This window comes from Myiozetetes cayanensis, unplaced genomic scaffold (assembly GCF_022539395.1).
Source record: "Myiozetetes cayanensis isolate MyiCay16 unplaced genomic scaffold, myiCay2020 scf1, whole genome shotgun sequence".
Taxonomy (NCBI): domain Eukaryota; kingdom Metazoa; phylum Chordata; class Aves; order Passeriformes; family Tyrannidae; genus Myiozetetes; species Myiozetetes cayanensis.
Window position 1 is genome coordinate 130828201 of NW_026086604.1, and position 21573 is coordinate 130849773.

A 21573-nucleotide genomic window follows, 5' to 3' on the forward strand; every position below is an offset into this window, starting at 1 on the left:
AATCTGGGTATTGGAAAGCTTGTAGCAGATGCTTCAACAAGGACAAAGCCAATTCTTCTGGGTTTACTTGGTGTGATAGAGGGCAAAAAGATAAGGATTTTCACAAGATAAATATTTACAGAACATTAAGGGTCAATATACAAATCATTATTTGACATTACTGTTTTGACCTTTTGACCATAAGTTGTAACTGAGGATTAAACACAGGTGTAGCCACAAGGACAACAGAATGACTACACCTGAGATTACAGAACAGGTATGTTAACACTGACATCTAGCGTGAAAAGAAGCTGGTTGATTGTCTCAATTTACAAACATATTCAAGAACAAAGCTGTAACATCTAAGTAAGAGGAGCAAACTTCAAATACTGTTTAAGAGAATGCTTTCCTCAATTTGTTCTTTCAATTCTTACAACATATTGTCCTGACAAGCTGACCCTAACTGCATTTTCCAGGCACTCCAGAAGAAACATAAAATTAAAAAAACACCACAAGAACCTCAATTATTATCTAAATCAACATATAGTTCGAAAAGGCCAATTGGGATGGCAAGTTGTGTGCTTTCTCTCACAACTCATGACTTAGACCCTCATCTTTATTACTGCTACAAGAAAAAAGAGGTGTTGGAGATTTGAACTGAGGGACTTCACAAGCCCAAAAGCCTGTGAAGAGAGTACTGGAAGAGAGCACACAGCTAATAGTAATTCATTGAATCCCCTTGCAATACAATGTTCAGTCTAAACCAGAGATGTGAACCAGCACGGAAAAAGGACAGGAACTTTTCCTAAACTATTTCACCAGACATGCTCTCTTTCCAATTCAAAGACCTGATAATTTTTTCAAAGCTTCTCCTCCTTTTGACTCAAAAGCTGTGGCTCACTTGGGAGTCCCTGTTACAGAACAGACTCCCTCTAAAAGCTGATTAAGCGTATTTGTGTGGAAATATCCTGGAAACGCATGAAGGAGCTCGAGCAGACAAGCAGATCTCACACATCCAACCTAACAAAGAAAAGCCTGTGCAAATTTCAAACAATGTGAGAATACAACATTTTTAAAGAACTTCTGAAATGTAAATAACTTCTATTCGAACTGTGATATTCTGCTTTGCTACAGCAATTATATTTACTGCTTGAAAATTACCATAAGAAATGTATAATAGAAAAAGCCTGAAAGCAAAATCTAAGAAAAACAGAATCATGACTGTGTTTAAACTATCCCCACTGACAAAAGACAAAACCAACTCAGGAATTGCTGACTTGGTGAGATGTTAGATCAACTCCCCGAAATACACAGCAGAACTTCAATGCAGAAACACAGCTCTGGAGACTTTTTTCCCCTCCCAAACAAGTACATTCAATTTTCAAAACATAGCCATTTAAGAGAATTATAACTACGCAGAAAACAGTAAAATTTCATTCAGACTAATGAAAAAAATAGTACACATTTCCTAAGTGAAACTAAGAGGCTGCTGGAATACTCGATTCACAAGATTCCTCAACTCCACAGTTTCTGAGCTGAGACTTTGCATTTCTGAACAATTTGTAGCTCAAACGGAAGCCACAGACATGATGGGGAAGTTACAGAGGGAGGTGTTATGGCTTATTTTTAGGCAGACTAGATTGTAGTATTTTGTCTTGGCCGTGTCAGTAAACTCATGACAGGCTGAAAGCAAGTGAAAACAAATTTGTATCATCCAATTAGTAAAGTATTGGTTTTAAACTTAATCCTTAAAACCTCTAGGACATACACAGCAGAAGCTCTTTAACTGTTATTTAAATTGCCTGAAGAGGCAGCAATCAAATTTTGGGTCCCAGTTCTCTACTTTGTTGTACACACAATGCTTACAAGCCATATCAGCTAGGGAATAGTCACTCCTGGAGTGAAAGGGACACTGCTGTAATGATTGGAAGGTGTGGCATTTGGAACAAAGGAAGAGAGGATGCATTAGCTTCTGATTTGGAAAAAACAAACCTAAGGCTGTCATTTTCAAATGCTGAAAATAAAATTTCTGACATTAAAATATCTGCCCTTTTTCTCTCCAGATTTGATGCCTTTGTCATGCGTTTCTAGTGGTCCTTAAAATTTGCACAGATCTGTTTATATTCACCACTGTACTTTTGTAACAAGAGTCATCAATGTCAAGACAACACATGAACCACATTGTACAGCAAGGGCAGTCTGGTGGATTTCAGCATAATGGAAAATCAGAGCCGGAACAATTATCTTCTAACAGGTATATGGAAACAGATGGAAAAGAGGAGATTAGTCACATGTTTTGTCAGTCCTGTTTCCTTCTAAAATAGAGAGCAAAGATTTGATTTCTCAGTGGTCAGCTCTTGGCTGACATGACTAGGCTGAACTGCCCACGGCTACAGTCAACAGGACTATCAGTAAACTTGATACTTACTTCCTGCAGGATACTTAGCAACTTTTTTCCCCTGCTCTATTTGTACAGGATTGGTTCATGTTCAGCCATATAAACTTACACGAAAGCTCAACTGGCACCATCCTGTGCTACAAAGGGCTATATGTTGAAGAAGCATTCAATCAAAATGAGTTTAGGTGTAAAAACTTGCTCAAACCAGCAATATTTTTGTTTTGCTTTGTGCTGAATCCTCAAGCTGCCTGCCAGTTTTGTCTCCTTTGCCTCTCCTGGTGGGATAGCTATGCTCAAAGTAATTACACACACCAGTTCATTATACTGTGCAATTCACAGAGACAACCACATGAAGTGAATAAACAGCCATGACAGAGTACAAGAGACCCAAATTCTTACTCTGTAAAACTGAAATGTAACAACTGCAGGGAAAAAAATATCACCAAATATGTCCTTTAGTGTTTCATGCAAGCAGACTTTTTTCAGTGACCTGGCAGATTACAAACACTTGTGGCAGAGATGTGGAACCCATTTTTCATGGGAAAACTGCCTCAATTATTAAGCTAATTTAGGTTTGTTTTTGTTGGGAATTGGGAGGAGCAGGCTGTTTGTTTGATGGAAAGTTGCTAAGGAAATGAATTTGTAGCCATAGATTTTCTAAAAATAAAACATTATTTTTCACTTCAGAAACTCTGCATTTAATTTATAAAGAATAAATTCACTCACACCCATGAAAAAATAACATATGTTTAGACATATATGATTTAAACATCAACATTTACAAATCCCATAAGGTTTGGAGTACGGGTAGGAAGAAGAAAGAAATGCACTTCCATCTCCCTGCTGCCTCAGTCTTTCAAGAGTATGACTATGAAGACACTCACTGACTTCTAACTTTAATCAAGCCCGACTTTCCAAACTGTATTTTTTCACAGGTCTTTGGTGTTACATTCAAAACCTAAACTAAGAAATTCTGTGCATGCTGCATTATCTACAGTTAAAGTGTCAACACAAGCTAGACAATCCCCAAGATTTTTCTTTTTCAGCTTTGGACTGAACCTTATTTCAAAAACTACCTTCTCTTCACTGTCAGAAAGAACCTGATTTAACCATGAAACTATGTACTCATAACTTCTGTTATACTCTTGATAGATAAATACAAGAGAGTATAAAATCCAAGAATATGTGAAAACCCAATTATTTCTTACTGTAGAATCTCAAAACCAAGTGAATACTATTTGGTGCCAATTATATTCTACTTTAATGACAGCTGCCAAAACAATGAACATCCCCATCCTGCAAGCTCAAGCATATGCTATCCTAAATTTAAGTTTATGGAAGATCACAGCCAAAATGGGCATTAAGATAGAAAAGGCAGAATCAGATTTCCTGAAAAATACCTATTTGCCAATTGAAAACACTGGCAATTTCATGGAAAAGTAGACGGTTGGACCAGCTCTGCTAACCAAAACTGGCCACAGAACATGGCCAGGAACCAGCACTGAGCCACTGCTTGCCAGAGCTGCAGAATCCCTTTTGTAGAACAAGGAAATTTCCTGCTGTGCTGCCACTGAAATATTCCATGCTCTTTCTGCTTTCTACATGTTCCTATTATTTTTCTTGGTCGCAGAGATTCACTAGAAACCATACCAAGAAAACATATTATTATACATCATCTTCATCCCTTGTGTATCTGGCTTATGAAAGCACTGGCAAAATACAGGCCTTTCTTTCAAGCTTCATATTCATATAGAAAAAACCCACAAGCCTCCTAATATTTCCATACTTGATCTAAATGGGAGATGTTGAACAATCTGCCATTTGCTAAATGATAGCCAAAAAAATGGATCAGAGACCTTTCTAAATAGCATGGTTTCATGTACACATATAGGCCTAAAACATATAAGAAGCCCTATCATTAAAGTACTAAGGAACATTCACTTTTTTCTGTTTGACTCGCACGTAAAAGCAAATACTTAAATGCCCCTTGCCTTTACTTGGTTCCTTTATAAACTGTGTAAGAAAACTGAATCCAGATGTCTGAGGGACTTAAAAAACCAGCAGAAATTATCAAAATGCCCGAGGATGTCTATACCACCAAATGAAATCTAATTCATGAAACCCAGTTCTATATAATAATCTGTCATTTAATACGTAATTCAGCGCAAATTCCGTAAAACCCTTTTTATTCAAATTGCCTATTATTTTTAACAACACTCTAAACAATATTTCCATCCAGAATTGCATGGTTTGGACCTTTTCTAAGACTATACAATGCTTATGGGCCAAGTTCTCATATGTTTCCCAGAAAAATATGACCTCAGATTTGCAACTGTAATGTAAATAGTGTTGTGTCCATTCACTTTGCTAATTTCAATTGGCAATTAACCATTTAGTACTATTTAGGATCATTTACACAAACAACACTTTAAATGTGGTCTTACACACAGTCTTCTCATGTTCTTTGGCTGCCACCACTACAGAAAAATCTCAGTCTCACTATTCATACATATGCAATTTCATCAGTTCAATGTAAACCCAGAACAGAAATTACAACATACACTGACACAAGCAGGTGTGCTTAGCGAGTTTAGAAACAGTAAACTTGGAAATAAATTCATCTTTTCAAGAAATAATACAAGGGGTCTGGTTAATTCCTTCAGCCTTGTGTCCCCACTACACAATATAGGCAACATGATTTCAAGCCTCGTGTAGCAATTATCCATTGGGGGTTCACCAATTCCACATATCTTTTGGATAAAAGTTTACAGTATTCTGACAATCTAATGCTGCATTCTCAACATTCCCATCCTTCTAAGTATTTACTGAGTTGCAAATGATGTTTTCTTAGGTGGAAATCCACGGGATATCACATCTAGCACTTCAATTTATTAACAATTGCAGCACACTACTGAACAGCCCCAAGACATCTATAATTACATTAAGAACATTGCTAGATAACTCAGTGAAGAGTGAAGGACCATGCTGTAGGCTAAGTTTCAGGAACCAGTCCACTTTCTGTAGAAATATGGAAATTGTCTACAACACACAAATAGCTTCCCACCACTTCAGAAAAATAGCTACTAGAAAAGCAGCATGTTACCATTAAAGCTATGCACACTATCTATATACAAGGCATAACACACTCCTTTCATTCTACAAAAACTCCAAAATTTGCAGTTCCATACAAAAATAAACTTTCCTCTTGATATTCTAAGAATGTCTCCGAGAAATAAGGAAAATGCATCCTTAAAACAAGTGGTCAAGAACAACGAATGAACCTATTTTGTTGTGTGCTTTTATACATTATAAATATATATTTTATATATTTATATATAAAACATATACACATTCAAGCAAAAATAGGATAGCAGAAAAAATGCCACACTGGCGATCGTATGTTTTAAGCAAATAAACGATGCTAAATGGATTCCACTCTGTAAGCATAAACTTGTAATATTACATATCACCCTGGAAAAATAACAGGATAAGGTGAGTTTCCACCTGTTATTTCTAAGACAATGCTCTCTTATGTAGAGTAAAATGCACGGGCTGCTGATGTTTCTGAAGGATTTTAAGAATTGTACCTAGTTAAAATTATTGTGATTCTCATAAATTATACTAATGTATGTTGAGATCTGGACTTCCAAGTAATAAGGCCCAGAGCACTTTACAAAGGAAATCAATAGCACTGCCTCAATTTTTTATTTAGGGAAGCCAAGTCACAGAGTCTATAGGACTTTCTGAAAGTCACCCAGGTCATGCCTGAACAATTCAGCAAATGAGCTCCAGGGTTCCTTGTACCAAAGCAAAAACTGGGCACACGGGCTGGTGTGAACTCTTGATACCAGTTCAAATTTCATATTCTGTCTTCATGTTTACAAAATGTTATACCAGCCTCAGATGGTCAGGCTCATACTGGAGCACATTATCAGCTATACACCTAACTACGCGCCATGAAAACCAAGTCCACGTGCATTCCTATGGGATACCCTGGATAATCAGATTATCAGTCCATGCGCTTCAAGGACCCCGGTCACATTTGCAGCAGGGGCGCGTCTGTGTTAGAGCACAAACACAAAAACAAGGCCTTGCCAGAAGCAGCTGCCTGGGCCAGAGAAGGCGCACGGATCCCTCATTTCCATCCCAAAGTGTCCCTGGGTACGTGGTGCCCACACCCGGGCTTGAGGAGGGGGCTATGGGAGAAGAGCGGCCACCTCAGCCCGCCCTGCAAATCCGCCCTCCATCAGACGCCCGCGTCCCCTCGACAAGGAGCCCCCGAGGGTGTGGCAGGGAGGCAGCACCGAGCCCCGCGGACCCGCCGGTACCTCTGAGGGCCTGGTGCATCCCCCCGATGCCGCTGTAGAGCTCCAGCACCCGCAGCGGCGCCATGCTGGGCTGGGGCTGGGGCAGCCGCGCCCGCCCGGCCGCTCCCCGAGCGCTGCCCGCCCGTTCCGCCGCTCTTTCGTTCCTCCCCCCCGCCTGCCCCGGCCGGGCGGCTGCTCCGGAGCCGCGGCTGCCCCGGGCACCGCTGATCGCTCGGGAAGCTCCGGAGCGGGCTCAGACCCGGAGGATGAAGCCACCCCCTGCTGCCCCGGAGGTGGCCGTGGGGCGGGGGCTGCCCCCGGCTCCGCCACCTGCGCCCTCACGGCCGAGCGGGGTCGGGAGCAGGGCCCGCTGCCCGCAGTGAACCCTCTGGGGCCATCCGACATCTATGCGGGTGGCTGGAACCAGGGCACAGGGAGAAGAGGGATGCGGGCTGGCAAAGGAGGTTTATCCCATGAGGGAGCGTGCCTGCTGTCCGGCTGGGCAGCTGATGGGAATGGCCTCGAGGGTGATTTCGGCCGTAGGTGATGTTTTTGAGAAGTCATTTCAAAGCCTGCACCGGTGTTGGAACAGGAAGGAAGGAAATAACTGGTGAAACTGTACTAATCTACCCCAAGACTGCGAAACTGCTGTTACTAAACTGAAAAGGAAGAGGCTACACAATGACATCGTTGCCCATGAAAAGTAGTTTGTTTTTAAAACAAATGTTAGATAGATGCATTTTTATATATATATATATGACTCAACCAAAGTAAATAGCTTGCAGACTGTTACCTGGGTTAACCACCACAGACAAGCAGACCTTTGCCTCAGTTCTCAGTTTGAGGATTCACTTTGTAAAGTGAAGATGAAACATTAAAAAACCAAACCTCAACATGTTTCTCTAATCATTTCTTGATTTAATTATATTTTTGGGGGGCCTCTTAGAAACCTGTCAAAAATAAGTTGGATTTGAGGAATATATACTGCATGTCATAATAGCTCCTACCTTGACTTGCAGTGGAGGAAGAATTTTTATCTGAAACTGGAGGGCAAAAAAGAGAGAAATCTGCTGCTTTTCAGCATACTCATGCAGCATATGAGATGCCTCAACTATGGAAAACGGTGGAATGGAAAACAAAATTTCAAAGTAAGAATATTGGTCCTTGCCAACTTTTTCAAAACAGTTTGTCATTCACCTGTGGATCTTCATTAACAGAGTATGGGGCTGCTGCTTTATTTGTCAGCCATGGAAATAAACAGGTGACAAAAACAAGAAGTCCAAAGTCTACTTCTCGGGTTTGTGAAAGTAAGTGCAGCAGCCGAGGTACTGGAGGACAGCAGCACACATTGCAACCAGCAGTAGGCAGGTTTCCTGCACAGGTGGTTGACAGAGAACTGAGAGAAACTGGAAGAGCCAGGAATGTGCTGGCTGGAGAAAACAGTCATGGGATAGAGACGCTGACGGCTCTGAAGAAAAGGGTTCAAGATGATGATGATGATGGCTACAAAGAGCAAGGTTATTATCAGATAAGAGGATACAATTCAGCAGAACCCCTTCAAAGTATAGATGCAACGTGAAACTAAAGAAAATGGCAGCTTTTAGACTATTGCAATTAATAAAGCTGATGAATGAGTGTGAGCTTCTTGCCTTACTATTTCCATAACCTACAGATCACAGCAATGCAAGATACTCTGAGGAATGGGAGCTGAAGTTAGCCAGAACAGTTCATTTATTTGGAGCTTCCAGTACCTGGAACAATTAATATCAGATAGGGAGACAGAGCTGAGACCTGTTTTTCCTTATCCTTTCCCTGACTCCAAGGTATTATTGCCATTCACACACAGGAAAAATGCAGTCTGATGGAAAAAGCAGCAGAGACATCTCTGCTATGCAGAGGCAGTATAGAACACTCCCTGCTTAGGGGAAATCCTCCACCTACCTCCTCCACCAGTGTAGTAAATTGGAGAATCCAATCAAAACACCTACACCCCGGCAATAAAAAAATTCTTAAATAGGTTTTGATTTTATTGGCTTCCTTTTGCAAAGAGTGGGAAACATCAAAATTTCCCTAGTGTTCATTTTTAAATAACTGCCAGTAGTCAGTTTTATCGTTTTGTATGACTGTGTCTGCCCTAACCTGGTTCTCATTATTAATTGACAGCCACAAAAAGGACCGAAAATGCAAACAGGGAATCTGGAAACAGTTACTTGTAGAGCTCTTCACTTTATAAATGTAAAGTCAGCATAATAATAACCATACTTTTTGGATCCAACCTTACATAATAGTATTTAAGGTATGCTGCTTATTTCAGAAACTGGGGCAATGGCTGAAAGTGCTGAAATCTATGGCCATGCATATCTTTCTTCTTACAAAAAGCTGAATGATGGCAAAGAGTGCATAAGCCCTCTGAAAGCATTTGTTCATACTTCACTCAGGAAATCTTGCTAACACATGCTGCCACTGCTATGGGGCAGGCTAAACGTTACTCACGCTTTGTCTTGTGACCCGAAAGCAGCCACATGTCCGCAAGATTTCCCAACTGGTTCTCTCTGACTTACTGAAATTTGGATATTGTGACAGATTCTTCTTACTCTGTTCCCTGCACATAGTAAATCTCAAGCTACATTTCATTTTATTAACAGAGGAGATTAATAACAGAGTTGAAGTCCAATGCTGAGCTCTGTATTCTTAGCATTTTTTAGGGCTGTTAAGTATGGGCTGTTTCAGATATGAATTATGGCTCCACAGTATAGCTGACTTTAAATAGCAAGTGACAGGCTATTCTAAATTTATGTTAGTTTGTTCTAAATGAGCCCATCTACATAACTATGATAATGCATTGATGAAGGAGCTATTTTCTTGACTCTAATATATTTATAGTAAAATATATTTTAAGCAAACTGATACATTTAAAGTTTTGACATCAGTGTGTGGTATCAGCATTTTCATTGAGACAGCTTTTGAAAACCTCCTCCTCCTACCAACTGGCAGCATTTTCTCAGAAGTTTCCAAAGTTTGCCCACATCTCTGATGAGTGGTATGATACAGGTAATCATGCTAGATTTGTAATTGTTGCCCTGGTAACAGAAACACATCCAGTGAAACAGTTACATGTGGTAAGAGGAACACGCAGATGAAACCACTGCAATATTTTCGCTCCTTAAAATGCTTCAGAATTATTAAAAACATTACAATTAGCACTACTGCCAAGAAACATCACAGAAACATGCAAAAACTACTGACATAAGATTCAGCATTGTACTTGGCATTTGAAAGGTAAAATTACAAAGTATGACTGGACTGTGTACTCTTGTTCCCCAAGTGAGAAGAAAAGATTTTCACTCTTATGTTTCTATAACTCACACCAGCAACAAATACACAACACTTTTCATAGGCATCTCAAATCTTCTGCAGTTACAGGTAATTCTGCTCCCTGCCCTCCCATCTGCAGCAGAGCAGACAGGAAGACACCAGAAGGGCCTCTCCTGCCACTGGCTTTGAGCAGCAGGTTGCCAGTCTGCCGAGTATGTCCCTGGGTTTTACAGAAGCCAGGAATGTAACCCCTCCACAGAAGGCTGGGTGATGGAAGGTGGTAGACTTGTAGCTGGGAAGTGTTTGTGAACATTTCGTCTGTATTCTGAAAATGGAGAGAGAGCAAGAAAAATCTCCCACTGCTGATACACCAGATGTTTTAAAGGGCCTTCACCAGGGTCAGCCAAAACTTCAGTCCAAGCAAATATCAGTGGTGATGGCTGAACAATGAAAAATGCTGCTTGTGTCTGCATGTCCAGTATAACCTACTAAATACCTAAGTGTGGATCAGGAAGAGTATACAGATATCTCAGCTGTCTAGAAGGGAAGCTCATGTTCTGAGCCAGAAATCACTGTGGCCAGGAAAAAAGTGAGGATGTCATACCCTTGCAATGCAACCACTGAACAGAAAAAAATACTGAGACTGTACAGAATGAATTACTGTTTCCACAACCATTGGTCCAGTAGGTTACTAATAAAATTGAAAACCTTTTGCAGTTTATCAAAACCAATCTGTACCGGATGTAATGTGTCAGGAGGGAATTTATCAGACTCGGTTTCTGCTGAAGTGCTGCTCAGTAAAAGTAGCTGTCAGCCACAGATGTGGTGTTTCCAGGAAGCCTTATGGGCCATGCCCACATGGCTAAGGAAGCCTATGATTTTCATTTATAATGCCAGGCATCTGCAAGACTAGAAATGAAACCCACATGAAACCAGGTTTGTCAGCCTCTCCCAATGCATTTCTAAAATCTTTATATAGGAGAAATTTATGTGGCTGAAATGATTGGGAAGAATGGAGAGGCACAAACATTTTTAACCTTTTGCTTTTCAAATATATTAATAGCTCCATTTCAGGATTTTATTTTCAGATCCTGGTGCTATGCATATACTGTAGGAAATAAGGAATAAAAAGACAATGCTTCTCTAACTAAATCTTCACTTTTCTGATTTAAATACATTTAAATCTAAATAAATCTGGCCTGTTTGTTATGTTTGGCCTGCAGTGGTCATCCTGACTGGATGAGAGGCATATGTTTACATGAGGTTATTGACTTTCTTGTTGTACTTACACATTCCAGTGCTTGACCAAAAAAATAAAGGATAAAAAAGGCTAGTAAGCAAAGAAAAAAAAATTTTAAAATCGTATAAAGCCTTCGTTGAACAGAACTAAACAGACTGAGCTCTAAAAGGCCCACTGCAGTAGGTCAAAAGATTGCTGGTGCCACAAATGTGTTTTGAATCAGACCCTTGAAGGGTCAGAGGAAATGGGTGACAGCAGGCACAGAGCCAGACCTTGTTAGGGGGGAATCAGTTCAGAATGAGGTAATGGCGTGGGAGATCCCAGCTTGCTTGCAGGGGCAGGAGAAAATGGTGTGGTGATTGCTGCTCGGTTGGAGGAGGAGGGGATGAGGGAAAGGAGAGAAAAGGAGTGCAGATAATGGGCCTGGATGTGCCTCTTAACTTTTTACTTAAAGCAGGACTTTTCACCTCCAGTGAAGCTTTTGTACACCACAGTCTTGTCTTTTAAGGAGTTCAGCCCTTGCCCAAACTTTGGGTTTTTTCATTCAGTCCCATTTGATGAGTTTAATTTTTGACTAAGACTGTAGTTAGCACAGGAAATGAGATCTTTTATGCCATGGTGGTACTATTTCAGTAGTAGGGTATTTCCTCCAGAGAGAAAGAAAACCTTTAATGCGGCAACAGCAGAGCTGTAACTTTGGAGTTGCTGAGCTACCTTCAGATTAGATAAACCACACTTGTACACAGTAAGTGCAGTAAAATCTGCCCAAGAAGCTGAGCACTTGATGCCTAAGCAGCACGGAGATGGCTTCTGACCTGGCTATATTGCTGGCATTTGCAAATGAGTTATTTTGAAGCTAATTTAAAACTATTTGATACCACTTATGAACTGCAATAACAGAAGTCATTGTACTGTAAATATTCTCTCACTTTGTACGTGTCTACAGATGTCTGCCAAACACACCAATATACTGTCTACCAGAAAGTCTCTTGGAAAATAGTCTATAGTAAAACACAGAAGAAGATGTGAAATTTTGTAAGGATAAGTTGAAATTAAGGATAAATTGACAAACTGTTCTGAAAAAAGTCCTAGGTAAAATATAACAGTGTAGTTTTTAGAAAAAGGGCTGTGAATTTTTAATGTTATTTTTGCTAAGACAGCCTGGAGAGGAAAGCCCCAATAAGCCTAATCTGAAAAGGTCAAGAAGTCCTAAAATACTTATTTCTGAAGAAATCATCTTGCAGAAAACATATGCCAGTATGGACTGGGAATGTCAATATTCATCTGTAGAGAGTTGGGCTGAATTAAGACTCCAGCAAACATGTTTCACATAATTCATAAGAAAAATACAATGGGAAATTGCTGAATTGTCTATTGGATACCCTGCATGTCAGATGAAGTCCCTGAGGATGATTTCACTGCAGTTTCAGTGCCAAGTCACCAACACTCACCTCCTACAGTATGGGACACTGTTGTTCGAAACCTAACATTAAACTCGACTAATGAATTAACCTAAATTGTGCATAATTCCCGTTATCGTTGCTAGTCCAGGCATCATGTGTATTGTAATATAATAGTATTGTGTCCTTCATCTGCAGGATTTATCTCAAGATTTCTCTTGATACCACAGAACTTGATTATTTTTGGAACACAACTGCTGGACAGTGGCATTACCATATCCAGGGGAAGCCACTCCTCTCTCTTTAAAAAATTGTGACATCTGACCTGTATGTTGTTTCATTCTGATGTGCTTTGGATTTACATGGTAGACTTGGTAACTTCCATGTCATGGAGTTCGTGGCAAATGCCTCATCCGTGTCAAATGAACAGCCACAAACATTGGCAAAAGTCTGAATCAGCAAAACTGAAGCATCTACAAAGTGTCTAAATAGATGTTAGGTCCTTCCTTCTGTCATCCCACACAAACTTTCTCCCAAACAATGACCATATACAAGACCAAATTCTTATGGAAAATGTCAGGTAGATAATGAATTTTGTATGTAGTTGAAAACAGGAGACCTTTCCACCTGAAAAGGATGGACACCTCCACTCTTAGAGATATTTGCTCTCTTCCTTCTCCAGCCACATGCATTATCTGTTCTGTATTTAACAAATTTTCCACTCAGGTCCTTGTAGCCCACAATATTTTATGCATCTTAAATCTGGATCCTCTTACCTCCTTAATCCCAACTGGGCAGAGTATATTTATGCTTGGAAATTAGGCATAGAGCTGGCATGTAAAAACAGTCTGTCTTCTCAGCTTTGGGGTGTGTGCACCACCGCCTCTTCCCTTTGAAAGGAGCCAACTAACCCCAGAGTGGCTAACACAATGTACGCTCAGTTTATGAGTCTCATTGGAACCAAGGGTTTGGCACAAGAACTTGGACTGGGGAATCCACTAAAAACTTGGCCTCGAGGAACTAGTACTGTTCTGCTTGTCCTGGGCATCTCAGAGGAAGAATGGAACAATTGCTGCATGCAATTAATGATTCCCTTGCTGAGTCCTGCCTCTTCCTCAGAAAGATCATCATTTCCTGGTATATCATGGCACGAAAACATTATGCTATTTATGCTTTGTGTAAGTGATGGAACTGGAGGAGAGAGAAGAATGAAATCACTCCTCAGATTTAATTGTTTTTTGGCTAGAGGAGCTCTTTAGGCAGTTTGCTTCAAAAAAAACTTAGCCAAAAAGAAGTAGTAAATGTTTAACCAATGGGGTTCATTAATGGCATGCTAGAATCACTTCTTTTAGCTTTTTCTGAAAGGGAAAATGGATGACTGATCTTTGAAAAAGGTTGCAATCTCAAAATTTAAAACTGTGATCACAGACTGATATGGCTTCCCATTGTAACGTGACACATGAATGTTCATCCACACTGTTGACTTCTACCTGTGCCAACAGTTTGCTGCAGGGGTAGCAACTGAGCTCTGAGATACATCAAGATGGACAAGTTGGCAATGGGACAAAGGACAGGAAGAAGATACACACACTATACATTTTACATAGATCCTACTGAAAACTTAAGCTATCAATTTAAATACTTTATCTGATATTTAAGTTAAATGGTCTTTATAAAGTGCCTGTTGTGATCCTTGAACAATTTATTGGTCCTTGAAAAACTACAAATTTCATGAAACAAAGGACAGTGGAGAAATAAAATTGCAATTTGTCTATTGTTGGGCATCCAAATCAAGGCTGAGAGACTTTGTTTATTCTGGAAATTACTTCTGCATAAAGAGTTTCAGGTTGAGCCTTAAACCATGCCAAACCTCTTGTCAGTTTGGAAAACATTGTCCTTTATGTCCCAGTCATTGCTAACCATATTGCTGGCATTCAGCAGTCAGTGCTATTGCTTTAAATGAAGTGACAAATGGAGTATACAAGTTGTCATTCTTTTTTGCTTTGTTTTTTTTTTTTTTTTTTTTTTTGTTTAAGGGATCGATACAATAAATTGCTACACCTATGATAGAGCTGAAAACCTTATCCTTCCCTTCCCTTCCCTTCCCTTCCCTTCCCTTCCCTTCCCTTCCCTTCCCTTCCCTTCCCTTCCCTTCCCTTCCCTTCCCTTCCCTTCCCCTTCCCTTCCCTTCCCTTCCCTCCCCTCCTCTTCCCTTCCCTCCCCTCCCCTTCCCTCCCCTCCCCTCCCTCCCTCCCCTCCCCTCCCCTCCCCTCCCCTCTCATATTGCTAGAACTGTGCATGGTGTTTGAGAAGAACTCAGTGAATAGGGCCATACTGGCTTTGAAAATGAGCACCCAGTTTGGTACAGAAATGTCCTATTTTGACACAGAAAACATTCTATTCTGGCAATTAGAAACCACAGTAGAGAGGAACTTAATGCATGACAATAATAATTCTTTGGAAATGTAAGTCATGCAACTGGGTGGCTTGAGTCATGTTCAAATCACTTCCCTACTGATGAAACCCCTGCCAGTTTCATATAGTTCCTTATACATTAAAAAAGAGTATTTTAAACAGGGTTGCTTAGTTTTGAGTATAGTCATTTGCTTGAAAAAATCAGCAGCTTGCCACAACCATTTGATATGCTTTGCAACACTGGCAATGACTATAGGCAACATTATTTTTAGAATACATTTCATAAAAGAATTTGCCAATTTCTTTCTTAAGACCTCAATTAGCCAAGGTAGTTACTCACAAGGGGAGACTTCAATGCTTGAACACTTAGATGTTCTGCAGCCTGGTGATATGCACCAACCCAAATCAGCTCTTCCCAGTCGGCATGCAGGGAGATGGAATCTCTGGGTTCAGAAAAATCATCTCTTCCCTCGATGCACTGGCCTTTCTTGGAGGCTTCTCCTTCCACTTGGCTCCCAGCTAAAGGGAGGGACAAGTCTCATGTGAAGATTTAGAACCAGAATCCATTTTTTTTGGAAACATGGACCTTTCTGTTTTCAAAACCATGGCAGTGTTTTCAGGCTGTGGCTGCAGGAGGAAGTGCTCTTTGGCACTGAAAGCTCAGCAACCACCCAAGTGATAGGACATAGCACTTGCTGTGGCTGAGCACTTCGGAGAGTTCCTCTTCAGTTGTCTGTGGGGCATTAAGAGCTTTTCATTTCCTCATGTTAAAGCAGGTCCCTACTGCCCAGAGTTTGTCCAATACTCATGACCCAGGGAAAGTGTGAAGGAATGCCTCTACAGCCCCATCCTTGCCAGGGCTTAAGATTGCTGTATGGTACTGACAACAAAAATGATTGTATTTGCATAGCAGAATGTTTTTCATGGTTATTTAATATTTATGGGTCCTTTTACACCTCCTGGAAGCAAAAGCTCTGGAAAAAAAGAGTATAAATCTGATTAATAAAAGCATTCACATTTGTTTGGTCAAGGTTTATAATAACTGGAAAGCAAATTCAATACTTGGACTAAATTGCTGTAGTTTCTTACTATTTAAATGAAATGGTAAATAAAAAATATAAAAAAAAAAAAAGGAAAGGAGTGAATGCCACTCTTTTCAGTGATGTTTTCAGACTAATGGATATTTTTGTAAGAAAATAATAGAAATTTTGTTACTAAGACATTGTCATTTTTAGGGCAACAGAGATTCAGTATAAAGCCATTCATGCATCTGTACCCTATTTCTATTCACACCCATTTTACCTGCTAATGACAGTTACATGCAATACAGGGGCTTTTTGCTAAACTTCTGTGGCTTGATTCTGTACTTCATTCCTAGAAGTGAACCAATACATAATTCTCTGGAAAAAAAGCCAAAAAAAGTAATTAAAAATTCTGCAATGTGAACTGAAAGTCTCACAATAAAAATACCTGTCTCTTTTTTTAAGAGTGCCATTGTCTGACCTCAGATCTACCTCTAAAGAGGTAAGTGGTATATCAGACTGACCAGCCAGCTACTAGGTACCAGAATTGCAAAGGAAGGCATCACAGAAAACAACACAGATGACAACCAGTAGTTTATGAATAATCCCCAATGTGGTGCTGAGCGATTCTATTAGCTGTCTGTTCTTCATGTCAGAAGTGGTCAAGATCTCCATCAGTGACTGAGAGTACCATAGCATTTTCCATAAAACTAGACTGATTACTGTGATTTCATTTCCATTCAAAGCACACTTCCTAGGATTTTTATGGCTACACTGAGATAGAGTCTTTCCTGAAAAGAAGAGTGGAGTTCTTTTTGTATTCAAAGGGACATGTTTGATTCCCTTTGGGGTTTGGCATGAAAATGCACCTCTAATCTATTACAGCCTTACAAGAAACTTAGAGCTTTCTCCATTTACGCATCTGTGTAAGTGCCAACCAGCAAAAGGCACCTAAAGTTTTATTGTAGTCCCAACAGCTGACAATATCTGACCATTTCATAGTGAGAAACAGCAATGGGGCAGGTGGCCAAGAGTACATATGGCAGGGGTGACATAAACATATGGAAATTACACATGAAACATGAGGGGGGTGGATCATATTTACTAAAATAAACACCTTGGACTCTGGGGGCAAAGTACTTCCTGAATGAGGATGACTGTTGCATATGTCTGCCATTGAAGGTTTTATGAAGGATAAGCAACTTAATTTCTGTTAGAAAAAGCAAATTGGGCACCAGCACACCTTTAAAAAACCAACAATCTGCTAAAACTATCAGTATTTCTGAGTAAAACATCTTCAATCCATGAGGCTGTTGATTATGTGCTGGTTTGCTTTTTGCCTGCTCATAGAATCAGTATGTGGTGTTTGTGCTAGGGCTCACAAAGGCTTACAGCTCAAACTTGATGGTTTAAATAGAGCTCTGAGAGGGCAGCACATCAGCGTCCAGGCTGGGCTTCAGGAACCTTTAGCCTCAGGAATGCCGTGTGACCTCTGCCTCTTATTCAGTGGGTGAATGGAATGAGCTGTAGCCCAGGACTTATGCTGCAAGCATTTCAGTAGCTCAACCTTGTCAGCTTCCTTTGCTTGAGTGAATAAAGGAAACTAAAACCTCAAGGACCTACATTTAGAAACAAACTGCATTCCTGCACTTCTGGTTGCCAACAGAATAAAACTAAAGCACAGTTTTCTTTAAAAAACCAAGATCTTTAATAAAATATATAGGCTCAAATTCTCCCTTTTAAGGTACAATACCTGAAGTACAATAGCTGACTTTACTATGAACTGGAGTGTAAAAATGACCTTTCTCTCCACCCACTGTTCATGTTCAGGTTTATCAAAACTTCCAGTGCAGATACTTGCCTCTGCAGGACTGCAAGCTAAAAAGAATTAAAAATCAATGGTAGTTTTGCATCTCGTAAATGCTGAAGTAATACATTGCAGATAACACCTCCACATTGTATAGCTCACTTCCCATAGCAAAGGGGAAAAAGTTGTCCCTTACCTGATACATCAGTGCAGAAGGAGAGAATATGAGTCGTGCTTTGGCCACTCCAGTTTAATTTATCTAAATGGCAGGGATTCTGTCATCTCCCTTTAAAAACTTCTGCGTTCGTACTGAAAACAATCTGCTGCTTCTCAATCAAAGTTCTTCTATGCTAACTCATATGCCATTGCTATTGCCCTATACCACCTACATCATTCTTCTCTACTGTTGGTAGCCCTATTTTGGCTACACTGGGGTTTTTTTCTGGCCTTTCATGTCCATTTGCAAATCATGTCTAATGAATAATTATCATTTTGCCAGGTGCTTTCCTAAGACTCTGACCATGTGCCTACTGAAATTAATAGCAAAAGTCTGTTGGGTACAACACTGCAGAAACAAACCTTTGTTAAAATAAAGCCTGCTACTATCCTAGTTAATATCCAGGAGCAAGACCCCGAATGCAGCTATTTCAATACTGTACTGTCCACATTAAAAAAAGTAAGTTGTTTCTGGGATCACTGTTACAATAACGGCAGAATTAAGCCTTACTCGTGTAACCGTTCACACAGCTAGAGGGGAAAACATATTTAGCCTGTAAAGTCTATGTCTTTAGTATAGAAGTAGGAGCGGACATTGCTATCATGGGAGGCAGCTAAAGAAACACATACAAGATTTTTCTGGCTGTTTATTTTGAAGATTTGGCAGCCCTTTGTGAATAGTTAGCATCAGTCTCTCCTACTTTTACTCTTTCAGGAAGCTCAGAAAGAGAAGAAAGGTTCTCAGAAAGTTTCTTTTACATACATATTTTTATATATATATATATATATATATATATATATACACATCATCCCTATAGAGAGGTTTCAATGGGTTGTTTTGAGTATTTTGCCAGTCCTGTGAAACAACATTAAACCTGCCAACACCCCCCCTTGCAGCCACCGCGCTCACTCTCGAAGGGGTACAGTGAGAGGCAAGGGGAAGCTCAGCGCGGTTTCCTCGCAGCCGAGGATGCCGCTGCCATCACCGCCGTCCTCCCGGGGCGCGCCGTGCCGGGGATCCCCGCGCCCCCATCCGCGGGCCACCGCCCCGCCGCGCCCTCCTTGCCACGTCCCGCATCCCCGGCGGAAATGTGCCGTCCCGCGGGGCTCAGAAAGGCAGAGACTGCTGCCCCCTCTCCACTCCCCGAACCGCCCCGCTCGCCGCCTTTGTGTCCGCGGCCACCGCCCCCTCCCCGCGGGCCGGCGGCGGGCGGGACGTGCCCGGCGGGGCGGGCCCAGCCACGGGCGGTGCCGCCCCATAAGAAGGGGCCCGGGTGCCGGCCACCGCCCTTCTTCGCCCGCAGTCCGCTCGAGTTGCCCCGCTCCGCTCCGCTCCCGGATTACAAAGCCCGCTCCGCCGCCGCCGCCATGAGCATCAGCACCAAGAACTCCTCGTACCGCCGCATGTTCGGCGGGGGCAGCCGCCCCAGCACCGGCACCCGCTACATCACGTCGAGCACCCGCTACTCGCTGGGCAGCGCCCTGCGGCCCAGCACGGCCCGGTACGTGTCCGCCTCGCCCGGCGGCATGTACGCCAGCAAGACGACGTCGGTGCGGCTGCGGAGCAGCATGCCGCCCATGCGGCTCCACGACTCCGTGGACTTCTCCCTGGCCGACGCCATCAACACGGAGTTCAAGGCGAACCGCACCAACGAGAAGGTTGAGCTGCAGGAGCTAAATGACCGCTTCGCCAACTACATCGACAAGGTGCGCTTCCTGGAGCAGCAGAACAAGATTCTGCTGGCCGAGCTGGAGCAGCTCAAGGGCAAGGGCACGTCCCGCCTGGGCGACCTCTACGAGGAGGAGATGCGGGAGCTGCGGCGGCAGGTGGACCAGCTCACCAACGACAAGGCACGCGTGGAAGTGGAGAGGGACAACCTCGCCGACGACATCATGCGGCTGCGGGAGAAGTGAGTGTGCCGGGGGACGCGGGTTCGGGCTGCCGGCGACTCCCGCTGCCGACCACCCCTCCTCGTCCGCTGGCGCGGAGGCGGCCCCTGAGCATCCCGAGCGGTACCGGGCCGGCGGGAGGCTGGGCGGGGGATTTGGGGGACCCCTCGCTCCCTCCTCACCCCTGTCTTGCTCCTTCCAGGTTGCAAGAAGAGATGCTTCAGAGGGAGGAGGCCGAGAACACCCTGCAGTCCTTCAGACAGGTTAGCGGGCGCTGGAGGGAGGGAGCGGTCGGAGAGGAGGGACTGAGGAGGTGGTGGCGGTGCCTGGGACGGAGGGTGGGACTGCAGGAGTTTGCTTTCCCCGCACAAAGAGATTCCGTCAGTTCTCACGCAAACCCTCCGTGTTTTCTTTAGAGGGATGCTGCCGTCTGAGGGGAGGGGAGGGAAACTATTGTCCTGCTTTATCCAAGTCTAGCCTGTTTTACAAAAAACGTTCCAACGTGGAATCACTTTCCGATCCAATAAAAGTGAAAGGGGGCCATCTGCTCGCTTGGCTGAAGGGTATTAATGGTTTCTATGGGATTCACCGTGGAATGCAGATACAGGCATTCTGGCAAGTGTGGTGGCAGCAGATTGAAATAATAGATCCCTTTGTGTCGGAGGGGAGGGCGCAGTGGGCTGCATTCTTACTAAATGTGTAATGGTGCGGGCATATTTCTAGCAAAATGTGTCTACCATGTATATTGTCCATTTTTTTATACAAACCAGAACTCCTTTTTGATGAATCACTTTGGACAGTGCATCACTGGACAACAGTTTAAAATTTAAAATTTTTCATGTGGATGTTGTCTGCTGACAAGAAGTAGACAATTTGTTCCTCGGGATGAGGTCACAGCAGTTGAGCCTGCCTCCTCTGGGTGTCTGTTAAGAACTTGGAATTTAATCCTCTGTAAAACAAAGATGTTAACATAGGAAAAAAGTTACATTAGAATTTAATCTCTGTAGGATGCTAAGATGTTATTCAGATAAACTAAAACCTACATGACAACCAGAACCAACTGTGCAAACAATGTTCAAAAATTGTTAAGCTCAGGTTTTCACTTATGCAAAACCAGCTTTCAAATTGGATTAAGCCTTGTTTGGACTAGAAGATATTTAGGAATGTGCCTTCTCAAAACAAGGTCTCTTCCCTAAAACTGCTGGTGTAAAACAGCATTGCTAGCATTCCTCCAGGCTGGAAGTGACTGCCCTTATCTCCTGGCAGCTGAGTACAGGCTGATACTGTTCCAGAGCTCTTCATAGGCATTAGAAGTAGTCACCATTCAGGAAATCACCGCTTGATTGTCAGCATTTCTCTGGGCAAGGCTTTTGACGGCAGTATGTTTATAGTCCTTGAAGGATAGCAGGTGTCTCCATGAGATAATGTGTGGAAACTGAAACACCTATTCCCATTCAGAGCCTGGGAATTCCATCCTCCCAGGCATTCTGGGATAAGAAGTTTGAAACAGAACAGTTTGAGATATGCCTTAATTAAGCATATGGGATTTTTGCGTGCTAAGCCAGTTTAACAGCGTGAAGTTCC

At 42.1% G+C, this 21573-nt stretch overlaps 3 protein-coding genes across 4 annotated transcripts in view; 1 reads left to right on the top strand and 2 right to left on the bottom strand.

The window, feature by feature from the left end:
- Positions 1-6794, bottom strand: part of TRDMT1 (tRNA aspartic acid methyltransferase 1) — a 29289-nt gene extending 22495 nt beyond the window's left edge. The window contains exon 1 of the mRNA XM_050324750.1: positions 6706-6794. Within this exon, the coding sequence (XP_050180707.1) occupies positions 6706-6769 (64 nt within the window). The 5' untranslated portion in view covers positions 6770-6794. The remainder of the gene's footprint in view (positions 1-6705) is intronic.
- A 12587-nt stretch (positions 6795-19381) lies between these two features.
- The window catches only part of VIM (vimentin), an 88175-nt gene continuing 85983 nt past the window's right edge, over positions 19382-21573 (top strand). Inside the window, exons 1-2 of one of the 2 annotated variants that reach the window (XM_050324691.1) lie at positions 19382-20009; positions 20192-20252. In XM_050324691.1, the coding sequence (XP_050180648.1) occupies positions 19468-20009; positions 20192-20252 (603 nt within the window). In that variant the 5' untranslated portion in view covers positions 19382-19467. The remainder of the gene's footprint in view (positions 20010-20191; positions 20253-21573) is intronic. The other variant, XM_050324684.1, reaches the window with a different exon arrangement.
- ST8SIA6 (ST8 alpha-N-acetyl-neuraminide alpha-2,8-sialyltransferase 6) overlaps positions 20232-21573 on the bottom strand; it is a 70090-nt gene continuing 68748 nt past the window's right edge. The window contains exon 9 of the mRNA XM_050324719.1: positions 20232-20938. The gene's annotated coding sequence lies outside the window, so the exon portion shown is untranslated. The remainder of the gene's footprint in view (positions 20939-21573) is intronic.